At 46.2% G+C, this 19316-nt stretch overlaps 1 protein-coding gene across 3 annotated transcripts; it reads left to right on the plus strand.

Annotated features, from left to right (window-relative positions):
- The first annotated feature begins 12727 nt into the window (after positions 1-12727).
- On the plus strand, positions 12728-17823 carry LOC123105233 (disease resistance protein RPM1). 3 transcript variants are annotated; one of them, XR_006450740.1, is made up of 4 exons: positions 12728-12989; positions 13764-16604; positions 16693-17450; positions 17528-17823. XR_006450740.1 is itself a non-coding variant. In XM_044527258.1 (3 exons), the coding sequence occupies exon 2, from the start codon at positions 13825-13827 to the stop codon at positions 16576-16578; it is 2754 nt and encodes a 917-aa protein (XP_044383193.1). In that variant the 5' UTR covers positions 12728-12989; positions 13764-13824; the 3' UTR covers positions 16579-16604; positions 16693-17823. The 3 variants fall into 3 exon arrangements, 2 of the variants coding, with proteins under 2 accessions (XP_044383193.1, XP_044383194.1); XM_044527258.1 differs by having other exon boundaries at positions 16693-17823; XM_044527259.1 differs by having other exon boundaries at positions 12731-13014; positions 16693-17823.
- Positions 17824-19316: the final 1493 nt, after the last annotated feature.

Raw genomic sequence — 19316 nt, forward strand, 5'->3', positions numbered from 1 at the left:
ACACATGGAGATGAAAGCGGCAAGGTATACAATGGAGTTGGGAGTAAAGTGGTGGAGCTGCGCTCCGAAGAAGTCCAGGAAACTCCGGAAAAAAGGATGGGGCGGCAAAGAAAACCCTCGGTCGATGTGGGTGGCTAGGAGGACGCACTCACCGTCGCGGGGTTGAGGTTCGATCTCTCCCCCCGGAAGACGCGCAGCTTCGTGGGGAATGACTCCCCCCTCGACCATGTCGTCGAGATCCTCTTGCCGGAGCACCGACGGCATCCAGTCGCCCTGGATCCAACCTTTGGGCAGAGTGGTCCTGGAGGAGGATCCGCCCCGAGCAGACCTCTTCCCTTTCCCCGCCGCCGCCGCCTTCTTCGCGCGCTCCAAAGCAGTCGTCTTGCCCTTCACCATCGTCGTCGGCGAGATCTCACACGGGCTTGCAGCGCTAGGGTGAGAGCGGAGGTAGCGAAAGGACTCGCGAAGGGAGAGAGGAAGAAGGAAGGAGAAGAGAGTGCACGACTTGGAAACCCCGAGCCGGCAACTTATAAGGGGCCGCTCCCGAGTGGCTGACTGGTAGGCCCAGGCTATCCAGTCAAATCCCGCAGCAGGCGCACGCAGTATGTGGCGAAAAAGGCGATGCGGAGATCGAGGAGCTTCCGCTTTATCGCTTCCGATTACTGCGGCTGCTCCCGTCCCACGCGCTTCCCAAAATCCGAATCCCGCGACATCCACGGGCCGCAGAACAACTTGTCAAAACAGAAGACCCCGATCGCGCCGACACTCGGCATGTCACAAGCAAAGAAATTCACTCGACGAAAGGCCTGGAATGGATCAAGGCGACTGAAAGAGGTTGATGACGTCATCCGTGACAATTGGCCCGAAACGAGGCACTCAGTAGCCCGAAGAACCAGTCGAAAGATCCCCAACTCTTTCCCCATTCTAACCTCGATCCATTCGGGGGCTAATGATGAAGCTATGTATCTAGGGTAGGGGCATGGACCCGTCCAAAGAGCCCTACCCAAGGACATCCCTAGAAGAAATCACCTTTCAATCGACTTGAAGGTATTCCACTCGACGGGTTCAAGACACTCGACCAAGAAGCTATCACTCGACCAAGAAGCCACCACTCGACCGCCAGGAGATCTAAAGTCACTCCGCAGGCAAACGGTCGGCTATTAAGTAGTCTTTATGGTCATTGTAGCACTTTATTAGGGGCGTTACCAGTAACGCCCAACCTTAAATGTACCTTAAACCCTGCATTACTGAGGGCAGGAGGGGGCCGGCGAACTCTATATAAGCCACCCCCTCCTCAGTATGAAGGGTTCGCACCCCTGTTATTCATACACGCATAATCCAATCGACCGCCTCCGGGCACCGAGACGTAGGGCTGTTACTTCCTCCGAGAAGGGCCTGAACTCGTAATCCTCGTGTGCTTACAACTTCTCCATAGCTGAGATCTAGCCTCTCCATACACCCCCCTACATCACTGTCAGAGTTAGAACCACGACAGTAACTATACCTGCTCCCTTATTGGAAAGTAGCACATCACAGAAACCAGTTTCTGTGACACCTACACCAATTAGTGAGGAAGCTAATGATGATGATCATGAAACTTCAGAACAAGATACTACTGAACCTCGTAGATCAACCAAAGTAAGATCCGCACCAGAGTGGTACGGTAATCCTGTTCTGGAAATCATGCTACTAGATCATGATGAACCTACGAACTATGGAGAAGCGATGGTGAGCCCAGATTCCGCAAAATGGCTTGAAGCCATGAAATCTGAGATGGGATCCATGTATGAGAATAAAGTATGGACTTTGGTTGACTTGCCCAAAGATCGGCAAGCAATTGAGAATAAATGGATCTTCAAGAAGAAGACTGACGCTGACGGTAATGTTACTATCTACAAAGCTCGACTTGTCGCAAAAGGTTTTCGACAAGTTCAAGGGATTGACTATGATGAGACCTTCTCACCCGTAGCGATGCTTAAGTCTGTCCGAATCATGTTAGCAATTGCCGCATTTTATAATCATGAAATTTGGCAGATGGATGTCAAAATTGCATTCCTGAATGGATTTCTGGAAGAAGAGTTGTATATGATGCAACCGGAAGGTTTTGTCGATCCAAAGGGAGCTAACAAAGTGTGCAAGCTCCAGCGATCCATTTATGGACTGGTGCAAGCTTCTCGGAGTTGGAATAAACGCTTTGATAGTGTGATCAAAGCATTTGGTTTTGTACAGACTTTTGCAGAAACCTGTATTTACAAGAAAGTGAGTGGGAGCTCTGTAGCATTTCTGATATTATATGTAGATGACACATTACTAATCGGAAATGATATAGAATTTCTGGATAGCATAAAGGGATACTTGAATAAGAGTTTTTCAATGAAAGACCTCGGTGAAGCTGCTTACATATTGGGCATTAAGATCTATAGAGATAGATCAAGACGCTTAATTGGACTTTCACAAAGCACATACCTTGACAAAATTTTGAAGAAGTTCAAAATGGATCAAGCAAAGAAAGGATTCTTGCCTGTGTTACAAGGTGTGAAATTGAGTAAGACTCAATGCCCGACCAATGCAGAAGATAGAGAGAAAATGAAAGATGTTCCCTATGCTTCAGCCATAGGATCTATCATGTATGCAATGCTGTGTACCAGACCTGATGTGTGTCTTGCTATAAGTCTAGCAGGGAGGTACCAAAGTAATCCAGGAGTGGATCACTGGACAGCGGTCAAGAACATCCTGAAATACCTGAAAAGGACTAAGGATATGTTTCTCATATATGGAGGTGAAAAAGAGCTCATCATAAATGGTTACGTTGATGCAAGCTTTGACACTAATCCGGACGATTCTAAATCGCAAACCGGATACGTGTTTACATTAAACGGTGGAGCTGTCAGTTGGTGCAGTTCTAAACAAAGCGTTGTGGCGGGATCTACAAGTGAAGCGGAGTACATAGCTACTTCGGAAGCAGCAAAGGAAGGAGTCTGGATGAAGGAGTTCATATCCGATCTAGGTGTCATACCTAGTGCATCGGGTCCAATGAAAATCTTTTGTGACAATACTGGTGCAATTGCCTTAGCAAAGGAATCCAGATTTCACAAGAGAACCAAGCACATCAAGAGACGCTTCAATTCCATCCGGGATCTAGTCCAGGTGGGAGACATAGAGATTTGCAACATACATACGGACCTGAATGTTGCAGACCCGTTGACTAAGCCTCTTCCACGAGCAAAACATGATCAGCACCAAAGCTCCATGGGTGTTAGAATCATTACTGTGTAATCTAGATTATTGACTCTAGTGCAAGTGGGATACTGAAGGAAAAATGCCCTAGAGGCAATAATAATGTTGTTATTTTATTTCCTTATATCATGATAAATGTTTATTATTCATGCTAGAATTGTATTATCCGGAAACATAATACTTGTGTGAATACATAGACAAACTAAAACGTCACTAGTATGCCTCTACTTGACTAGCTTGTTAATCAAAGATGGTTATGTTTCCTAACCATAGACATGTGTTGTCATTTGATTAATGGGATCACATTATTAGGAGAATGATGTGATTGACATGACCCATTCCATTAGCTTAGCACCCGATCGTTTAGTATGTTGCTATTGCTTTCTTCATGACTTATACATGTTCCTATGACTATGAGATTATGCAACTCCCGTTTGCCGGAGGAACACTTTTTGTGCTACCAAACGTCACAACGTAACTGGGTGATTATAAAGGAGCTCTACAGGTGTCTCCAAAGGTAAATGTTGGGTTGGCGTATTTCGAGTTTAGGATTTGTCACTCTGATTGTCGGAGAGGTATCTCTGGGCCCTCTCGGTAATGCACATCACATAAGCCTTGCAAGCATTGCAACTAATGATTTAGTTGTGAGATGATGTATTATGAAACGAGTAAAGAGACTTGACGGTAACGAGATTGAACTAGGTATTGAGATATCAATGATCGAATCTCGGGCAAGTAACATACCGATGACAAAGGGAACAGCGTATGTTGTTATGCGGTCTGACCGATAAAGATCTTCGTAGAATATGTGGGAGCCAATATGAGCATCCAGGTTCCACTATTGTTTATTAACCGGAGACATGTCTCGGTCATGTCTACATTGTTCTCGAACCCGTAGGGTCCGCACGCTTAAGGTTTCGATGACAGTTATATTATGAGTTTATGAGTTTTGATGTACCGAAGTTAGTTCGGAGTCCCGGATGTGATCACGGACATGAAGAGGAGTCTCGAAATGGTCGAGACATAAAGATTGATATATTGGACGGCTACATTCGAACACCGGAAGTGTTCCGGGTGATTTCGAAGAAAACCGGAGTGCCAGAGGGTTACCGGAACCACCCCGGGAGAAGTAATGGGCCATATGGGCCTTAGTGGAGAGAGAGAGAGGAGCAGCCAGGGTGGGCCGCGCGCCTCCTTCGCCCTGGTCTGAATTGGACTAGGAGAGGGGGGCGGCGCCCCCTTTCCTTCTCTCTCCCCCTTCCTTTCCCCCTCCTAGTAGGAGTAGGAAAGAGGGGAGTCCTACTCCTACTAGGAGGAGGACTCCTCCTCCTTGGCGCGCCATAGGGCCGGCTGGCCTCCCCCCTTGCTCCTTTATATACGGGGGTAGGGGGCACCCCTAGACACACAAGTTGATCTACGTGATCGTTTTCTTAGCCGTGTGCGGTGCCCCCTTCCACCATAATCCTCGATAATATTGTAGTGGTGCTTAGGCGAAGCCCTACGACGGTAGAACATCAAGATCGTCACTACGGCATCGTGCTGATGGAACTCTTCCCCGACACTTTGCTGGATCGGAGTCCGGGGATCGTCATCGAGCTGAACATGTGCTAAAACTCGGAGGTGCCATAGTTTCGGTGCTTGATCGGTCGGGCCGTGAAGACGTACGACTACATCAACCGCGTTGTTATAACGCTTCCGCTATCGGTCTACAAGGGTACGTAGATCACACTCTCCCCTCTCGTTGCTATGCATCACCATGATCTTGCGTGTGCGTATGAATTTTTTTGAAATTACTACGTTCCCCAACAATATCGCCACGGCCGAGCCTCCTCGCTGTCCCCGGACTCCAGCATCCACATGAATTTTTGAGAAATTCGTCGGGGGTGCCTTGGGTCTCCGGCGAACTGAAGTCCCCGTTACCACCACATTGCATTGCCTATTTGGCTTGCTGAGAACTTGGAGATCTTGTATGTACCTCTTGACAAAGGTTGTTATCGCATGTGGTGTCTGAAATATACCTTCGTGTATTGCCTTCCTCCGAGAAGTCCACACGGCCCACAATGTCACTACCACGATGGTAAACTGCTCGTGTGAGAGGGACGCCAGCAGGTTGAAGAGCCAGCTCTTGGCTCGGTTCTCACTCATGGCCGCCAAGCCGCAGCCCAAATCTTCGTCAACAAGCGCCCAGGTGCATCTTGAGACAGTGCATTCTAGGAGGGAATGGCGCCATGAGTCTAGAGCGCCGCAAAAGCCACAAGTGCTAGTCGTCGACATCTTGCGATGCGCCCTCACATCTTCGGTTGGCAGTGACTGCTTCGATAGTCTCCATAAGAACATGCGAAGTTTGGATGGGACCTCCGTCTTCCATAGCATCTTCCACGAGCTGGAATCTGTTTGCGTTGTTGAAGATCCCGAAGCCCCTTCTAGCCAGGCCTCTCTCCTCTGCCTTGTCGCCACAAGCATATTATATGCAGACTGCACCATGAACTGGCATGTCCGTTCATGCGCCCAACTCCAGAAGTCCTCCATGGGTGTTGTGCTCAGTGGTATGGTAAGAACTACTTTGGCATCAAATGCAAAGAAAGTGGCATCCACCTTAGGTTTGTTCCACGTTGCACTTGTATGATCAATCAACTCCGAAACTATGGCCGGGGGTATGTTGGCAATGCACCCATGTGGTCTCATCATTTCCTGCCTAGGGAGCCAATTGTCCAGCCATATGTTAGTGCTTTCTCCGTTGCCAATGCGCCTAATCATGCCGAGCTTCAAAGTGTCTCGTCCCTCCACTAGTGCTCTCCATATCTGGCTCGGGTGGCTCCCAAGTGAAGCATCCAGGATGGAGGTGTTCGGATGGTAGATGCTCTTCACAATCCTCGCACTGAGAGAGGTAGGATCCTGAAGCATGCGCCATACCTGTCTAGCAAGCATTGCTAGGTTGAAGAGCTCAAAGTCTTTGAAGCCGAGTCCTCCCATGCTCTTGGGCTGACATGGCCTTCCACGAGACCCAATGTGGTTTGTGTTGCCCGTTCCTATTTCCCCACCAAAACTTCCTAATCAACATGTTCAAGTGCTCACAAAGCCCCCTTGGCAGTTTGAAACAAGACATCGAGAACACTGGGATTGCTTGTGCCACAGCCTTAACCAACACCTCCTTCCCCGCAGAGGACATCATCCTTTCAATCCAACCCTGGATCTTATTCCACAATCCGTCCTTCAAATATTTGAACGATCCATTTTTCGAGGCCCCCACATCGGTGGGCATACCTAAATATTTCTCATTCAAAGTTTCATTCGGGACATTCAAGATAGCTTTTATATCATTGCGGGCAGGCTCGGGGACGCCTTTGCTAAAAAAGATGGAAGATTTCTCCAAGTTTATGCGCTGACCTGATGCATTGCAGTATATATCCAACACTTGGTTCACCTCGGTAGCCCCAACATTGTTTGCCTTGAAGAACACCAGGCTGTCATCAGCAAATAGAAGATGGTTAACCAGTGGCACCGAGGGAGCCACTTGAATCCCATCCAAATTGGATGACTCTCTTTGTGATTTTAACACGCACGATAGACCCTCTGCTGCTAACAAGAACAAGTACGGAGATATCGGGTCCCCTTGCCGGATACCACGAGAAGGACAGAACACTTCAAGTTTCTTTCCATTGAACATAACTGAAAATTTCACTGTTGATACCATACTCATAACAATATCAACCCACCGAGTGGAGAAACCCAACTTGAGCATTATAGCTCTAAGATAGGTCCATTCAACTCTATCGTAGGCCTTCATCATGTCTAGCTTGAGGGCACATGACTGATGTTTTTTAGCCTTGTTCCTCTTCATGAAATGCAAACACTCATAAGATGTTATAATATTATCTGTGATTAATCTGCCATGAACAAACGTAGACTGCTCTTGTGAGATGATATCTGGAAGTATTTGTTTTAGCCTGTTGGAGATTACCTTGGACGCAATTTTGTAGAGCACATTGCATAAGCTGATTGGCCTGAACTGTTTGAGAAGTGTGGGTTTTTTTTACCTTGGGAATAAGGACCAATATCGTGTTGTTGATGCAAGCTGCAGGCTCTGTCCCATCAACAATTTTGAGAACCACATATGTGACCTCTTCTCCACATAACTCCTAGTGACGCTGAAAAAAGTGAGCAGGAAAACCATCCGGGCCAGGGGCTTTGATAGGAAACATTTGAAACAAGGCACACTTTACCTCCTCTTGGGAGTATGGCGCATTCAGAAGGTTGTTCATGTCAGGTGTTACCTTGGATGGCACGTGTCTGAGCACTTCCTCCATATCATGCACCCCTTCTGACGTGTATATGTTTTTGTAGTAAGTCGTTGTCATCTCTTCCATCCCAATTGGATCCTCTATAACCTGGCCCTGCTCATCTTGCAATGATTTTATTTGATTTTTGCGGAGCCTTTTACTTGCCCTTAGATGGGAAAATAGGTGTTTTTGTCGTCGTGATCTAGCCACTCCAGGTGCACCCTCTGGCGCCAGAGCATTTCCTCATGATGGAACAGTTCAACCAGTCGATCGGTGACTTTTGTCTCTTCGTGAGTGGGGCCGGATATTCCTGGGCTGGCGCGCAAGTCCTGTAGCCGAATTTTTAATTGAGCTATCTCTTTCCGTACTGATTCGAAGGTGTTGCGATCCCAGGCTGACAGATCTCCCGCCAGATCCTCTAGTTTTGCGTGCAATGATTGCACTGTCCCCCTCCTACATGCTCCACTGGTTTGCCACAGCCGTGAAGAGAGATTCCTCTCTCTCCCACATGGTCTCGTATTTAAACGCCCTGGGGCCCGCCCTGCATGCATGCAATCACACACCGTGAGGAGGATCGGTACGTGGTCGGAGCTCGCAGCCGTCTTGTGGTGTAGAGTAGATTCTGGGAGCGCGGCCAACCATTCTGGGTTCGCCAAACATCTGTCCAAACGGACACGAGTGAAGGTGTCGCCAGCCACTCTTTTTTCAAACGTCCAGGTTGTTCCCGTGTACCCTATGTCTGATAAACCACATGTGTCAACAGCCTCCCGAAAGCCATCAATCTGAGCTTGGCTTTGACTTCCAACTCCATCATGTTCACTAAGATTCAGCACTTCGTTGAAGTCGCCAATGACTGCCCATGGCCTGTTCTGTGATTCGGCTATGTTCTTCAGAGTGTTCCAGGTGTTTTGCCTGACCGGAACCTTAGCCTCTCCATAGACAAAAGTTACTCGAACATGCACATCCACCATATTATCTACTAATGCATCAATATGGTACCTCGAATAACCAATAACTTCCACTTTTATTTCATCGTTCCAAAAGATACAAAGACCACCACTCCTTCTGGAGCTACTCACTGCAATTTTTTTATTGAAACCTAAACCTTCTGTCAAATTCTCTACTCTCGTACCATCTATATGTGTTTCTAGAATGCAAAGGATAGAGGGGGAAAACTGCCTCTCCATATTGCAAAGCTCCCGAACTGTCGCGGCTTTGCCAATTCCGTGGCAGTTCTAGCAAAGTAGACTCATTGCGCTAGGCGAACCCCACCTTGGGAGCTCGCCAAACGCGCATCAGGGGTCTTGCTAGGAGTTGCACTCTTCGCTGTATTTGTCTCTGTCATTGAAGGACTCAGTTTGTTCCTCTTCATCTCCTGCTTCGAGGTGGGGCTTGGGGGGATCACTGGTGGAAGCATGAGAGTGTTTTTGTTCGGCTGAACCCGCTGATGTGTGCCTTTTTGTTCATGAGCGCTTCTCTTTCTTTTCCTCTCAAGTTCTTCCACAGTGACATCATCAAGCATCATATCAGGATCTTCCGGGGGCTGGCTGCCCGAGGCGTCACGATTCGCTGCTACTCTCCCACCCCCTCGGCCTGAACGACCACGGCCTCGCCCGCCTCTAGGGCTCTCGCTCTCTCCCGGACCTCTGCCCGGGTTCTGAAACCAGCTTGCTTTTATGTCTCTGAAAACGAGCGCTTTTGGGGGGTGAACACCGTCACCACATTCTTTGTATAGATGCCCAAGATATCCACAAACGGCGCACCAATCAGGCAATCTTTCATACTTGATTCTAAATATTACTCGTTCCACAACATCCTTCTTCTTGACTAACAGCGAGACAACATTTTTCAGAGGTTTCGTCACATCGATCCGCACCCGGACTCTAGCAAGATTGCCCTCAAAATCTTGTGACTTTGGCTTAGAAAATATGAACTGCCCCACCGTGGATGACAGGGACTTTATCTTGGAGAAGTAACCATCCGAGCGATCATGTATCTGCAACCAGATATCAATGTTTTTAAGTTCGATGGTTGACGGCTTCGTGAAACCATCATAGGGCGCACGAACCACCGCCTTCCCCTTGAAGTTCCAGGGCCCTTACCCTCTCCCAATCACCAAGACAAGAGAATTGGAGGGAATGGAGGTTTTCCTCCAGAGGCCAGATCTTCACTTCCTGCGCCAGATCCCCGATACGTCTCGAACGTATCTATAATTTTTGATTGCTCCATGCTATATTATCTTCTGTTTTGGACATTATTGGGCTTTATTATTCACATTTATATTATTTTTGGAACTAATCTATTAACCGGAGGCCCAGCCCATAATTGATGTTTTCGCCTATTTCAGAGTTTCGCAGAAAAAGAATATCAAACGGAGTCCAAACGGAATGAAATCTTCAGGAACGTGATTTTCGGAACGAACATGATTCAGGAGACTTGGACCCTACGTCAAGCAACCAACAGGGAAGCCACGAGGTAGGGGGGCGCGCCTACCCCCTCCCCCCCAAGCGCGCCCTCCACCCTCGTGGGCCCCCTGTTGCTCCACCGACGTACTCCTTACTCCTATATATACCTACGTACCCCAAACGATCAGATACGGAGCCAAAACCCTAATTCCACCGCCGTAACTTTCTGTATCCACGAGATCCCATCTTGCAGCCTGTTCCGGAGCTCCGCCGGAGGGGGCATCAATCACGGAGGGCTTCTACATCAACATCATAGCCTCTCCGATGATGTGTGAGTAGTTTACCTCAGACCTTCGGGTCCATAGTTATTAGCTAGATGGCTTCTTCTCTCTTTTTGGATCTCAATACAAAGTTCTCCTCCTCTCTTGTGGAGATCTATTCGATGTAATCTTGTTTTGCGGTGTGTTTGTTGAGACCGATGAATTGCGGGTTTATGATCAAGTTTATCTATGAACAATATTTGAATCTTCTCTGAATTCTTTTATGTATGATTTGTTATCTTTGCAAGTCTCTTCGAATTATCAGTTTGGTTTGGCCTACTAGATTGATCTTTCTTGCAATGGGAGAAGTGCTTAGCTTTGGGTTCAATCTTGCAGTGTCCTATCCTAGTGACAGTAGGGGCAGCAAGGCACGTATTGTATTGTTGCCATCAAGGATAACAAGATGGGTTTTTTTCATCATATTGCATGAATTTATCCCTCTACATCATGTCATCTTGCTTAAAGCGTTACTCTGTTCTTATGAACTTAATAATCTAGATGCATGCTGGATAGCGGTCGATATGTGGAGTAATAGTAGTAGATGCAGGCAGGAGTCGGTCTACTTGTCTCGGACGTGATGCCTATATACATGATCATACCTAGATATTCTCATAACTATGCTCAATTCTGTCAATTGCTCAACAGTAATTTGTTCACCCACCGTAAAAACTTATGCTCTTGAGAGAAGCCACTAGTGAAACCTATGGCCCCCGGGTCTATCTTCATCATATTAATCTTCCAACACTTAGTTATTTTCAGTGCCTTTTATTTTACTTTGCATCTTTATCATAAAAATACCAAAAATATTATCTTATCATATCTATCAGATCCCACTCTCGTAAGTGACCGTGTAGGGATTGACAACCCCTTATCGTGTTGGTTGTGAGGATTTATTTGTTTTGTGTAGGTGCGAGGGACTCACGCGTAGCCTCCTACTGGATTGATACATTGGTTCTCAAAAAATGAGGGAAATACTTACGCTATACTTTGCCGCATCACCCTTTCCTCTTCAAGGGAAAACCAACGCAGTGCTCCAGAGGTAGCAATCCCACGCAACCCTCATGCCTCTGTAGAACCAGTACTGGCTGTAAGCTTTGTCGGTGTGAACCCTGGCGATCGCCATCCAGTGGGTCGCCTCCTGCGGTAGTTCGCCATCTTCCACCACCATGTCTTGCAGATCGTCTTCCTTGAGTCCCAATTCCTCCATCAGCGCTTCAATGTCGGACGTAGCTGTCCTCGATGCCGATGCGTTAGCAGCCATGATCCTCTCGCTCGGGGGTTTTGGATCCGCGAGCAGTATTGACCCAAGACTCCGCCCTTCTGCGTAGCCGCTACGTCTCGCGACACAGCAGGCCATCGCCGGGGAAGCGCGGTAGGGGAGATCGGTCTCTACGGGGGATGGCGGCGCCGTCGCCCGAGAGGAGAGAAACCCTAACGAGAGGGGATCTACAACTACAAGTTCAAAACAGAAACGGAAAGGGCTCGATACAAGGCCGTAAACGGCTGAAGTAACAAAGATCCACATAATCCTACAGTAGCCCACGGACCCGTAGCCCACCTAGACGCAGAGGTGGCTCCCCTAGGAGATTAACTAAGTGAGAGAGCAACTAACTGGGGTTACTGTTTGCAGAGGACCTCCAGTGGTCGCTTTGTATTTTCATGCCAGGGGAGTACATTAAATGGGCGTCTAAACGCCACCACATGTCATGTGTCGGGTGTTTCGGGTTTAAAATGTGTTTTTTTTTTTGTATTTTTCATTTTTGCCGGGTTTTCCCTAGGTTTTGGAGAGAAAACATTCATGGGGTTTTCTTTTTTTTCTTGCGCGGAAAAAATATGTGCTCCCACAAAGAATCACATATTTGCTTTTCATGGAGGCATAATTGTGCTTTTTGGAAAGGAAAAAAAGTTATGCTTCCACGAGAAGTAGAAATTTGCTTCCGCGAGATTCCTGAAAAGAGAAAAACTATTTGCTTCTCTTTCACGAGAAGCACATCTGTGCTTCTTGGAAAGGAAAAATATTTATGCTTTCATGAGAACTACAAATTTGCTTCGGTGAGAAATACAATTGTGCTTCTTGGAAATGGAAAAATATATGCTTCCACGATAAGCTTACTTTCGTGAAAGGCACGATTGTGCTTCTCAAAAAAGGAAAGAAAGTAAAAAAAAATGAACATATTTTTTCTTTGAAAGATACACCAAAAAAAACCTTCAATTTTACTTTGCCCCACTCCTTTGAACCAAATGCATGAACATGTTTTTTAGGTCGTCAAAACATATTCAAAATGAATCTTATTTGAAAACCCTGGTCACGCGAAACACTAATATGAAAAAAACTTAATTTAAACTTTTTGTTTAAAGGATACATAAGTTAGAAAATCAAAAAGCTAAAATGAAAATCACCCGAAAAGAAAAGCTAAAATAAGAAACCCGTGGACCTGCGTGCCCTCTCCCTGATGAAGGAGAAAAGCAGAATGAGAGGTTCCGCTTGCTCCAAAGACCTCGTCAACCATTCTACTCTTCTGGCTACTGTTGTGCCCACAACTGGATAGCGATGTGAGGCTACTGTTTTGCCCACAACTGGGGAGCGGAGCGGGGATGGAACTGGAAGGCTACGTCTTCATTGCCGGCGAGGGCTAGGATCTTCGTCTCCGCCCAAGCTCACCCCCCGTTCCATCCCTCCCACACCCGGCGGCGCGCGCGGCGACGGTGCCCCTCGCTCGCCGTGGACTGCCGGCGGCGGCGACGATGTAAGGCAGCCAGCCAAGTACTGGAGTATGATTTATTCTCAAATATTCATTACGGCAATTATTACCACCCAATTGATTTCCCCCAATTGCCACCCTTCACTGTTTCTGACAAATATCTGGAATCAGTCTGCAGTGTAGTAGTTGTTGATAATGCTTGTTCGTGGTGACATACTTAGCATATGCTCTTTCATACTCCCTCCGTCCCAAAAAGCTTGTTTTAGATTTGTGAAGATACGGATGTACCGTCTCAAAAAGCTTGTCTTAGATCTGTCTACATACGGATGTACCTAGACACATTTTAGTGTTACATCTGTATTTAGATAAATGTAAGACAAGCTTTTTGGGACGGAGGTAATAGAAGATACGGCACCACACAAACTTTTAGCCTTCTAGAGTCAACGTTCTTGTTACGTGAGTAAATCCTGAAGTGGACATCGTTGACGAGGTCTCTTAGTTACGGAAATTATATGTTGACGTTTCCTAGCGATTCCCATGGAACCAAGTTACCTGGAACTGCCACCTTAGCCAATTCTCTGAAAGTAGAGCATGTCAAATAAGTTCCTTCTGTCTTGCTTGCCTCAAATTTCCTGATCTCTGCTTTCTTGAACCTGAGATGTCACATTACCTGCAGAGCATGTATGTTCAGTTATTTGGTCGAGTGTCATTTGTTCTTATCTGTTAATAACACTAAATTTGCCGCAGTTGATGGCAACTGCTCGCCACTAGCTTAGTGGACTAACAGTTTAACTAATACATCACTTATTCATTTTGCAGTGGCCATTCTAATGATATTTAGGAAGGTCACCACCAAAGGCATTAGCAATTTTCAGAAATAATGGCAGAGATTGTAATTCTTCTAGCCATTAAAAAGATCGGAATCGCCTTGGCAAGTAGAGTGGCAAACCAGGCCAACGTGCAGTTTGGAAAGTACAAAACACAACTACAAGAGCTACATGGCAGTATGGGTCGTGTTGCGAGGGAGCTTCGCATAATGCATGAAGTGCTCTGTCACATGGATATTCGGAACCGCAACAATCAAGTTTATGACGGCTGGTTGGAGGAGGTACAGAAAGTAGCACATGTGATGGAGGACATGGTGGATGAGTACTTATATCTAGTTGGTCGGGAACATGATATTGGGTCTTGTTTTTACCTGAAAAAGGGCTTCAGAAAATCCAGATCTCTGCTTTCTATGAACCAGTTAGCTTTCAAGGTGAAGGAAATAGAGAAAGACCTTAGTCACCTATCAGAGACAAACAAACGTTGGGTTCCCATGACAATCAGCGGGGCCACGAGCAGCTGTGATTACATTGTCAAGAGGGGCCAAGATCTAGCAAATATTTCACGTTCCCTTGATGAAGAAGATCTTGTGGGGTTGGCTGAAAACAGAGAAAAACTTGAGCAGTGGTTGGCAGATGATGATTTGGAATGCTCGGTCATAGCGCTGCTTGGAATGGGAGGGCTTGGTAAAACAACTTTAGCTGCAAATGTCTACAGGAATGAGAGAAAGAAATTCCAATGCCATGCCTGGGTCTCCATCTCTCAAACTTATTCTAGAGAAGATGTCTTGAGGAATATATGCAAGGAACTTTTCAAAGATAATGTCAGTGTTCTATCTAAATCTGCAGCTATGGACATCACATGCCTTGAGGAGACACTGAAGAGTTTTCTGGAGCAACGAAAGTACTTGATCATATTGGACGATGTTTGGACTCCAGAAACATTTGATGATTTGTCTAGGATGGTTATTCATAATGATAAGGGAAGTAGACTGATAATCACAACCAGGGAAGGCGATGTTGCTGCACTTGCCTCTCCAGGACATATCTTAACACTAGAAGCTTTACGAGAAGATAAGGCATGGGATCTCTTTTGTAAAAAAACATTTCCAAAAGAAACAAATCATGATTGTCATGCGGAGTTAAAGCCTTTGTCCAGGGAAATAGTTAGCAGGTGTAAAGGCTTGCCTCTTGCTATTGTGTCAGTTGCTAGCCTCTTGCGTGTGCGTGAGAAAACTGTGGAAGAATGGAGAAGAATAAATAACCAACTGAGCTGGGAGATAATTAATAATTCGAGGCTCGACCACATAAGGAATGTTTTGCATCTGAGTTTCATCTACCTTCCAACGCACTTGAAAAGTTGTTTTTTGTACTGCAGCTTATTTCCAGAAGACTATCTTCTCAAAAGGAAACAACTTGTAAGGTTATGGATAGCAGAGGGGTTCATCGAGGGGAGGGGTGAAAGCACATTAGAAGAAGTAGCAGAAGGCTATCTGAAGCAGTTGGTTGATAGAAACATGCTACAACTTGTCGAGATGAACTCATTTGGCAGGATAAAAGAATTCAAAATGCATGATATATTACGTGAACTGGCAGTTGATTTGTGCCAGAAGAACTGTTTTGGTGTTTCACAAGAGGCTAAATGTGAGGCGTCTCTTGAGATGGATGGACGCCGATTGATACTTGACAAAATAAACAATGATGTTCAACAGTCATTTTCTGGTTTACAGCAACTTCGAAGTGCGATTACAGCAGGCGATAGTAAGTCACCATTCACTCTACTACCTCTGCTATGTAAGGAGTCAAGATATATGACAGTGCTAGAATTAAGTGGTATACCCATCAAGAAGATTCCAGATGCTATTGGAGATCTTTTTAATCTCCGCCATTTGGGTTTGCGTAATTCAAAGGTGAAAATGCTCCCAAGGTCTGTTGAGAAGCTTTCAAATTTGTTGACACTAGACCTTTGTAAATCTGACATACATGAGTTGCCTAGTGGGATTGTGAAACTTAAGAAGCTCAGGCACTTATTTGTTGAGAAAATAATGGATCCAGATTGGAGAAACATCAATCATCTCAGTGGTATGTGTATCCCCAATGGACTCGGGAATCTAACAAACCTGCAAACACTACAAGCATTGCAAGTACAGGATGAGTCCCTTAGACATCTAGGGGAGCTGAGGCAACTGAAAAGCTTGAGGTTATTGAATGTGAAGGGAATCTACTGCGGACGCATCAGTGAATCTCTAGTTCAAATGCGGCATTTGTCCTTGCTATCTGTGAATGCAAGTGATGGGAATGAGGTTCTCTTGTTGAATGTTCTCCTGCCAAGCCTACAAAAGCTAAGATTGAGAGGACGGCTAGCGGAAGGTGCATTGGATGAGTCTCCTCTCTTCCAAGCTGTCGGAGGGCAGAATTTGTATGAATTAGTCCTATCTTGGTCACAGCTGACAAAAGACCCCTTGCCGTCCCTTTCTCGGTTGTCAAGCTTGACGCGTCTACATTTCACTAGAGCATACACCGGAGAGCATTTGTCATTTCTCACGGGGTGGTTTCCCAAGCTAAAGGTTCTCTCTCTGACAGACCTCCCTAATTTGAAACGTCTAGAGATACAGCAAGGTGCCATGGGGTCCCTGGAACATTTATTCCTAATCAGACTCAGCAGCATGACCGAGGTCCCACCTGGCATTGAGTTCGTCATGCCTCTCGAGTATCTAGGCTTCCACGAAATCACCGGCGACTTCTTGTATTTGCTGCGCCATTGTTCTGCGATTCAAGGGACGCGGTTGAGGTACTCTCTGCGAGATTGAGCTACCACTGCTCTGGAAATGTGTGGGTACGTAAGCTAGCCACAAACCAGCCAACTAGTAGCCCTATTTTTTTTTCTCTTAAGATGTTGATGTGATACGATGTTGTTTATGTAGGTGTCGTCGGCCGGAAGGAAGATGCTTCCACTTTTCGGTTTCCTCTGTTTCTTTAAGATGGACTACTGCACTTTTTGCTGTTAGTTCCACTTCTACTTATCGTGCTTCACTTCTGCTGCAACTGCCTGCATTTGGTAATGCTAGTGTTGATTGTGTGCTCGGTTGTAGGGTGTGACAATGTTGCCTACTGCTCAATTCCGACTGTGATTGTTAAGACTGCGAGTGAGTTGTGTTTCCATATTCAGACTAGCGCAGCGCTTGCTGCCAGTCCCACATCCTGCTGTTGTTCGTGTGCTTGTTGTCAAGTATGATAATATTTCCTGTTAGTTATTTTCCCTTGTGGCTTACAAATAAGGCGACACTTACTGTAAGGCTGAGACCGAGTGTTATTTTCATATTCAGACTAATTGCATTTCCACGACACCGTTCCTGAAGTATGTACTGCTATTCATGTGTGCTATTTCAGCTGCGGATGTTAAACTTAAACACTTTGATTTGCATTTATTAATAATGCTCGGGTATTCATTTCCGGTATGTTATGGCTACTGTCTCTAGTTTTTCCTGTTGTAACTTGCTACCTTGGTCTGTTTTATATCTCTTATTTTGGATCTCCGCATGGTCTTCTTGAGCAATAATAATACACTGATGCAATGAGGGGACACACTGCCGGCTCTCACTCCAGCCTGCCACCATTGATGGTTGCTCCAAAAGGGATGATGCACCGAGCTGGAAGGGGCCAGTGTCGATCATCATCATTTGTAGGCAGTACCTTTTGGGAATTATGCATCTCGTATTCCTTATACTAGATAATGATTTGTGCCTTTTCTTGATGTAGGGCCAATGGGTTAGCTAGGACCTGCCACGGAAATGGGTAGGAACTCATATGGAAGTGTATCTCATGACACTGTTCTGGTGTCACAGACTGTTAACATGCTTCTCGATGCCACCCGTTCCGAAGAAGCAAAGCAAAACCAAATTCTGCCTCCACTTGGGCATCTGAGACACTCATGTGCTCTCGTTTATGTGTCCCATGATCAAAAAAGAGAAGCATGTATGTAGATATTTATAGATATTGAATAGAAGGGAAGAGTCGCAAAAAAAAAAGCAAAGAAAAATTATGACAGGTGGAAATATTTAAGAGCCTAGCTGCACATAAATAATTGTGTGTATGCGCGCCTATCATATGATAATCGGAGTTGTTTCATTGCTTGCATGTTACTCTAGACCAACATGGACCTCAAAGCATCTTTAGACGCACAATAAATATAGAGATATCAGAGGACTCATGCAACCTTTTTTCATCTAGATGTAAACGTAAAAGTATACAGTCGTACAGTGGGGTTTACAGTTAGTAAACTATGGGGGGCTTAGTTAAAAATATGACCAATTTGCAAAAAGAAAAAAAAGTTAAAGAAAATGACCATCCGTATACCATCTGATAGACTTGCCAAAAAAGGGCTGACCTCGCTAGCAGTTAGAGCATCTCCAACAGTCGTGCTATATAAGCGCCGCGCTCGAAATTTTGGGTTTTTTTTGCACGCGTGCAACCGTTCCAGGAGCTCCAGCGGAGGCGCAAAAACCGCACGCGGCATAAGTCGTTCAACACGCGATCCGAAACGTCATCGCACGACGTTTATTTGTTGTGCTCGTTCCCACGCGCTCTACACTCGAGCGCCCGCTCGCGACTTCCACCTACCCCTATCTAGGCACTGGCGCCGCCGCCCGCACCACCCCATTTTTTCCGGCGACCATTCCGGCGCTTTCCCACCCTATCCCCGCGCCGCCGTTGCTTCTTCCGTCTCCCTCCAGTCGCCGCCGCCCCTCGCGCACGCCATTCCTTCGACGAACAGCGCCCGACCCCCCACTACCGCTCGACGCCCACAAGGTGTTCGACAAAACGCTTGCAAGGTATGTATTGCTTCAACTTCACATTTTTTACATGAATTTGGTGCATGTTGTTTGTAGTTTTTATAGCCTAGTTTAAATTGAACATTGTAGATGAGTTTGTCATATGATTCTTTCGAAGAAGAATTTGATATTGAAGAGTAGGAGGATCTTGCAATGATCCTAGCTATGCACATCAATAAAAAACCGAAGCAGAGTGGTTCGGTTAAGGCTCGGCAGAAATTTGGAGGGATAGAATCGATGCCCACAACAGATTGATGGGACATTATTTTGTGGATAATCCCGTGTACCCCGAGTCGTACTTCCGGCGCCGGTTTAGGATGAGCACTGAGTTGTTCAGGCGCATTGCAGAGAAACTAGCGAGCCATGATCGGTTTTTTCAGCAAAGGAGGAATGCCGCCGGAGAGCTCGGGCATAGCACCTTTTAGAAGGTGACAGCCGCTTTGCGTATGTTGGCATACAGTATTCCGGTTGATCTAGTTGATGACCACTTGGCCATGGGTGAGAGTCAAGCCATCATGTGTGTCAAGCGCTTCGCAGTCGGAATTGTGTAAGTGTTTGGCCTGGAGTATTGCTACCTCTTAAGCATTGCGTTTGTTTTCCCCGAAGAGGAAGGGATGATGCAGTAAAGTAGCGTAAGTATTTCCCTCAATTTTTGAGAACCAAGGTATCAGTCTAGTAGGAGGCTACGCGCGAGTCCCTCGTACCCGCACAAAACA

Source organism: Triticum aestivum, chromosome 5A (assembly GCF_018294505.1).
Source record: "Triticum aestivum cultivar Chinese Spring chromosome 5A, IWGSC CS RefSeq v2.1, whole genome shotgun sequence".
Lineage (NCBI taxonomy): Eukaryota > Viridiplantae > Streptophyta > Magnoliopsida > Poales > Poaceae > Triticum > Triticum aestivum.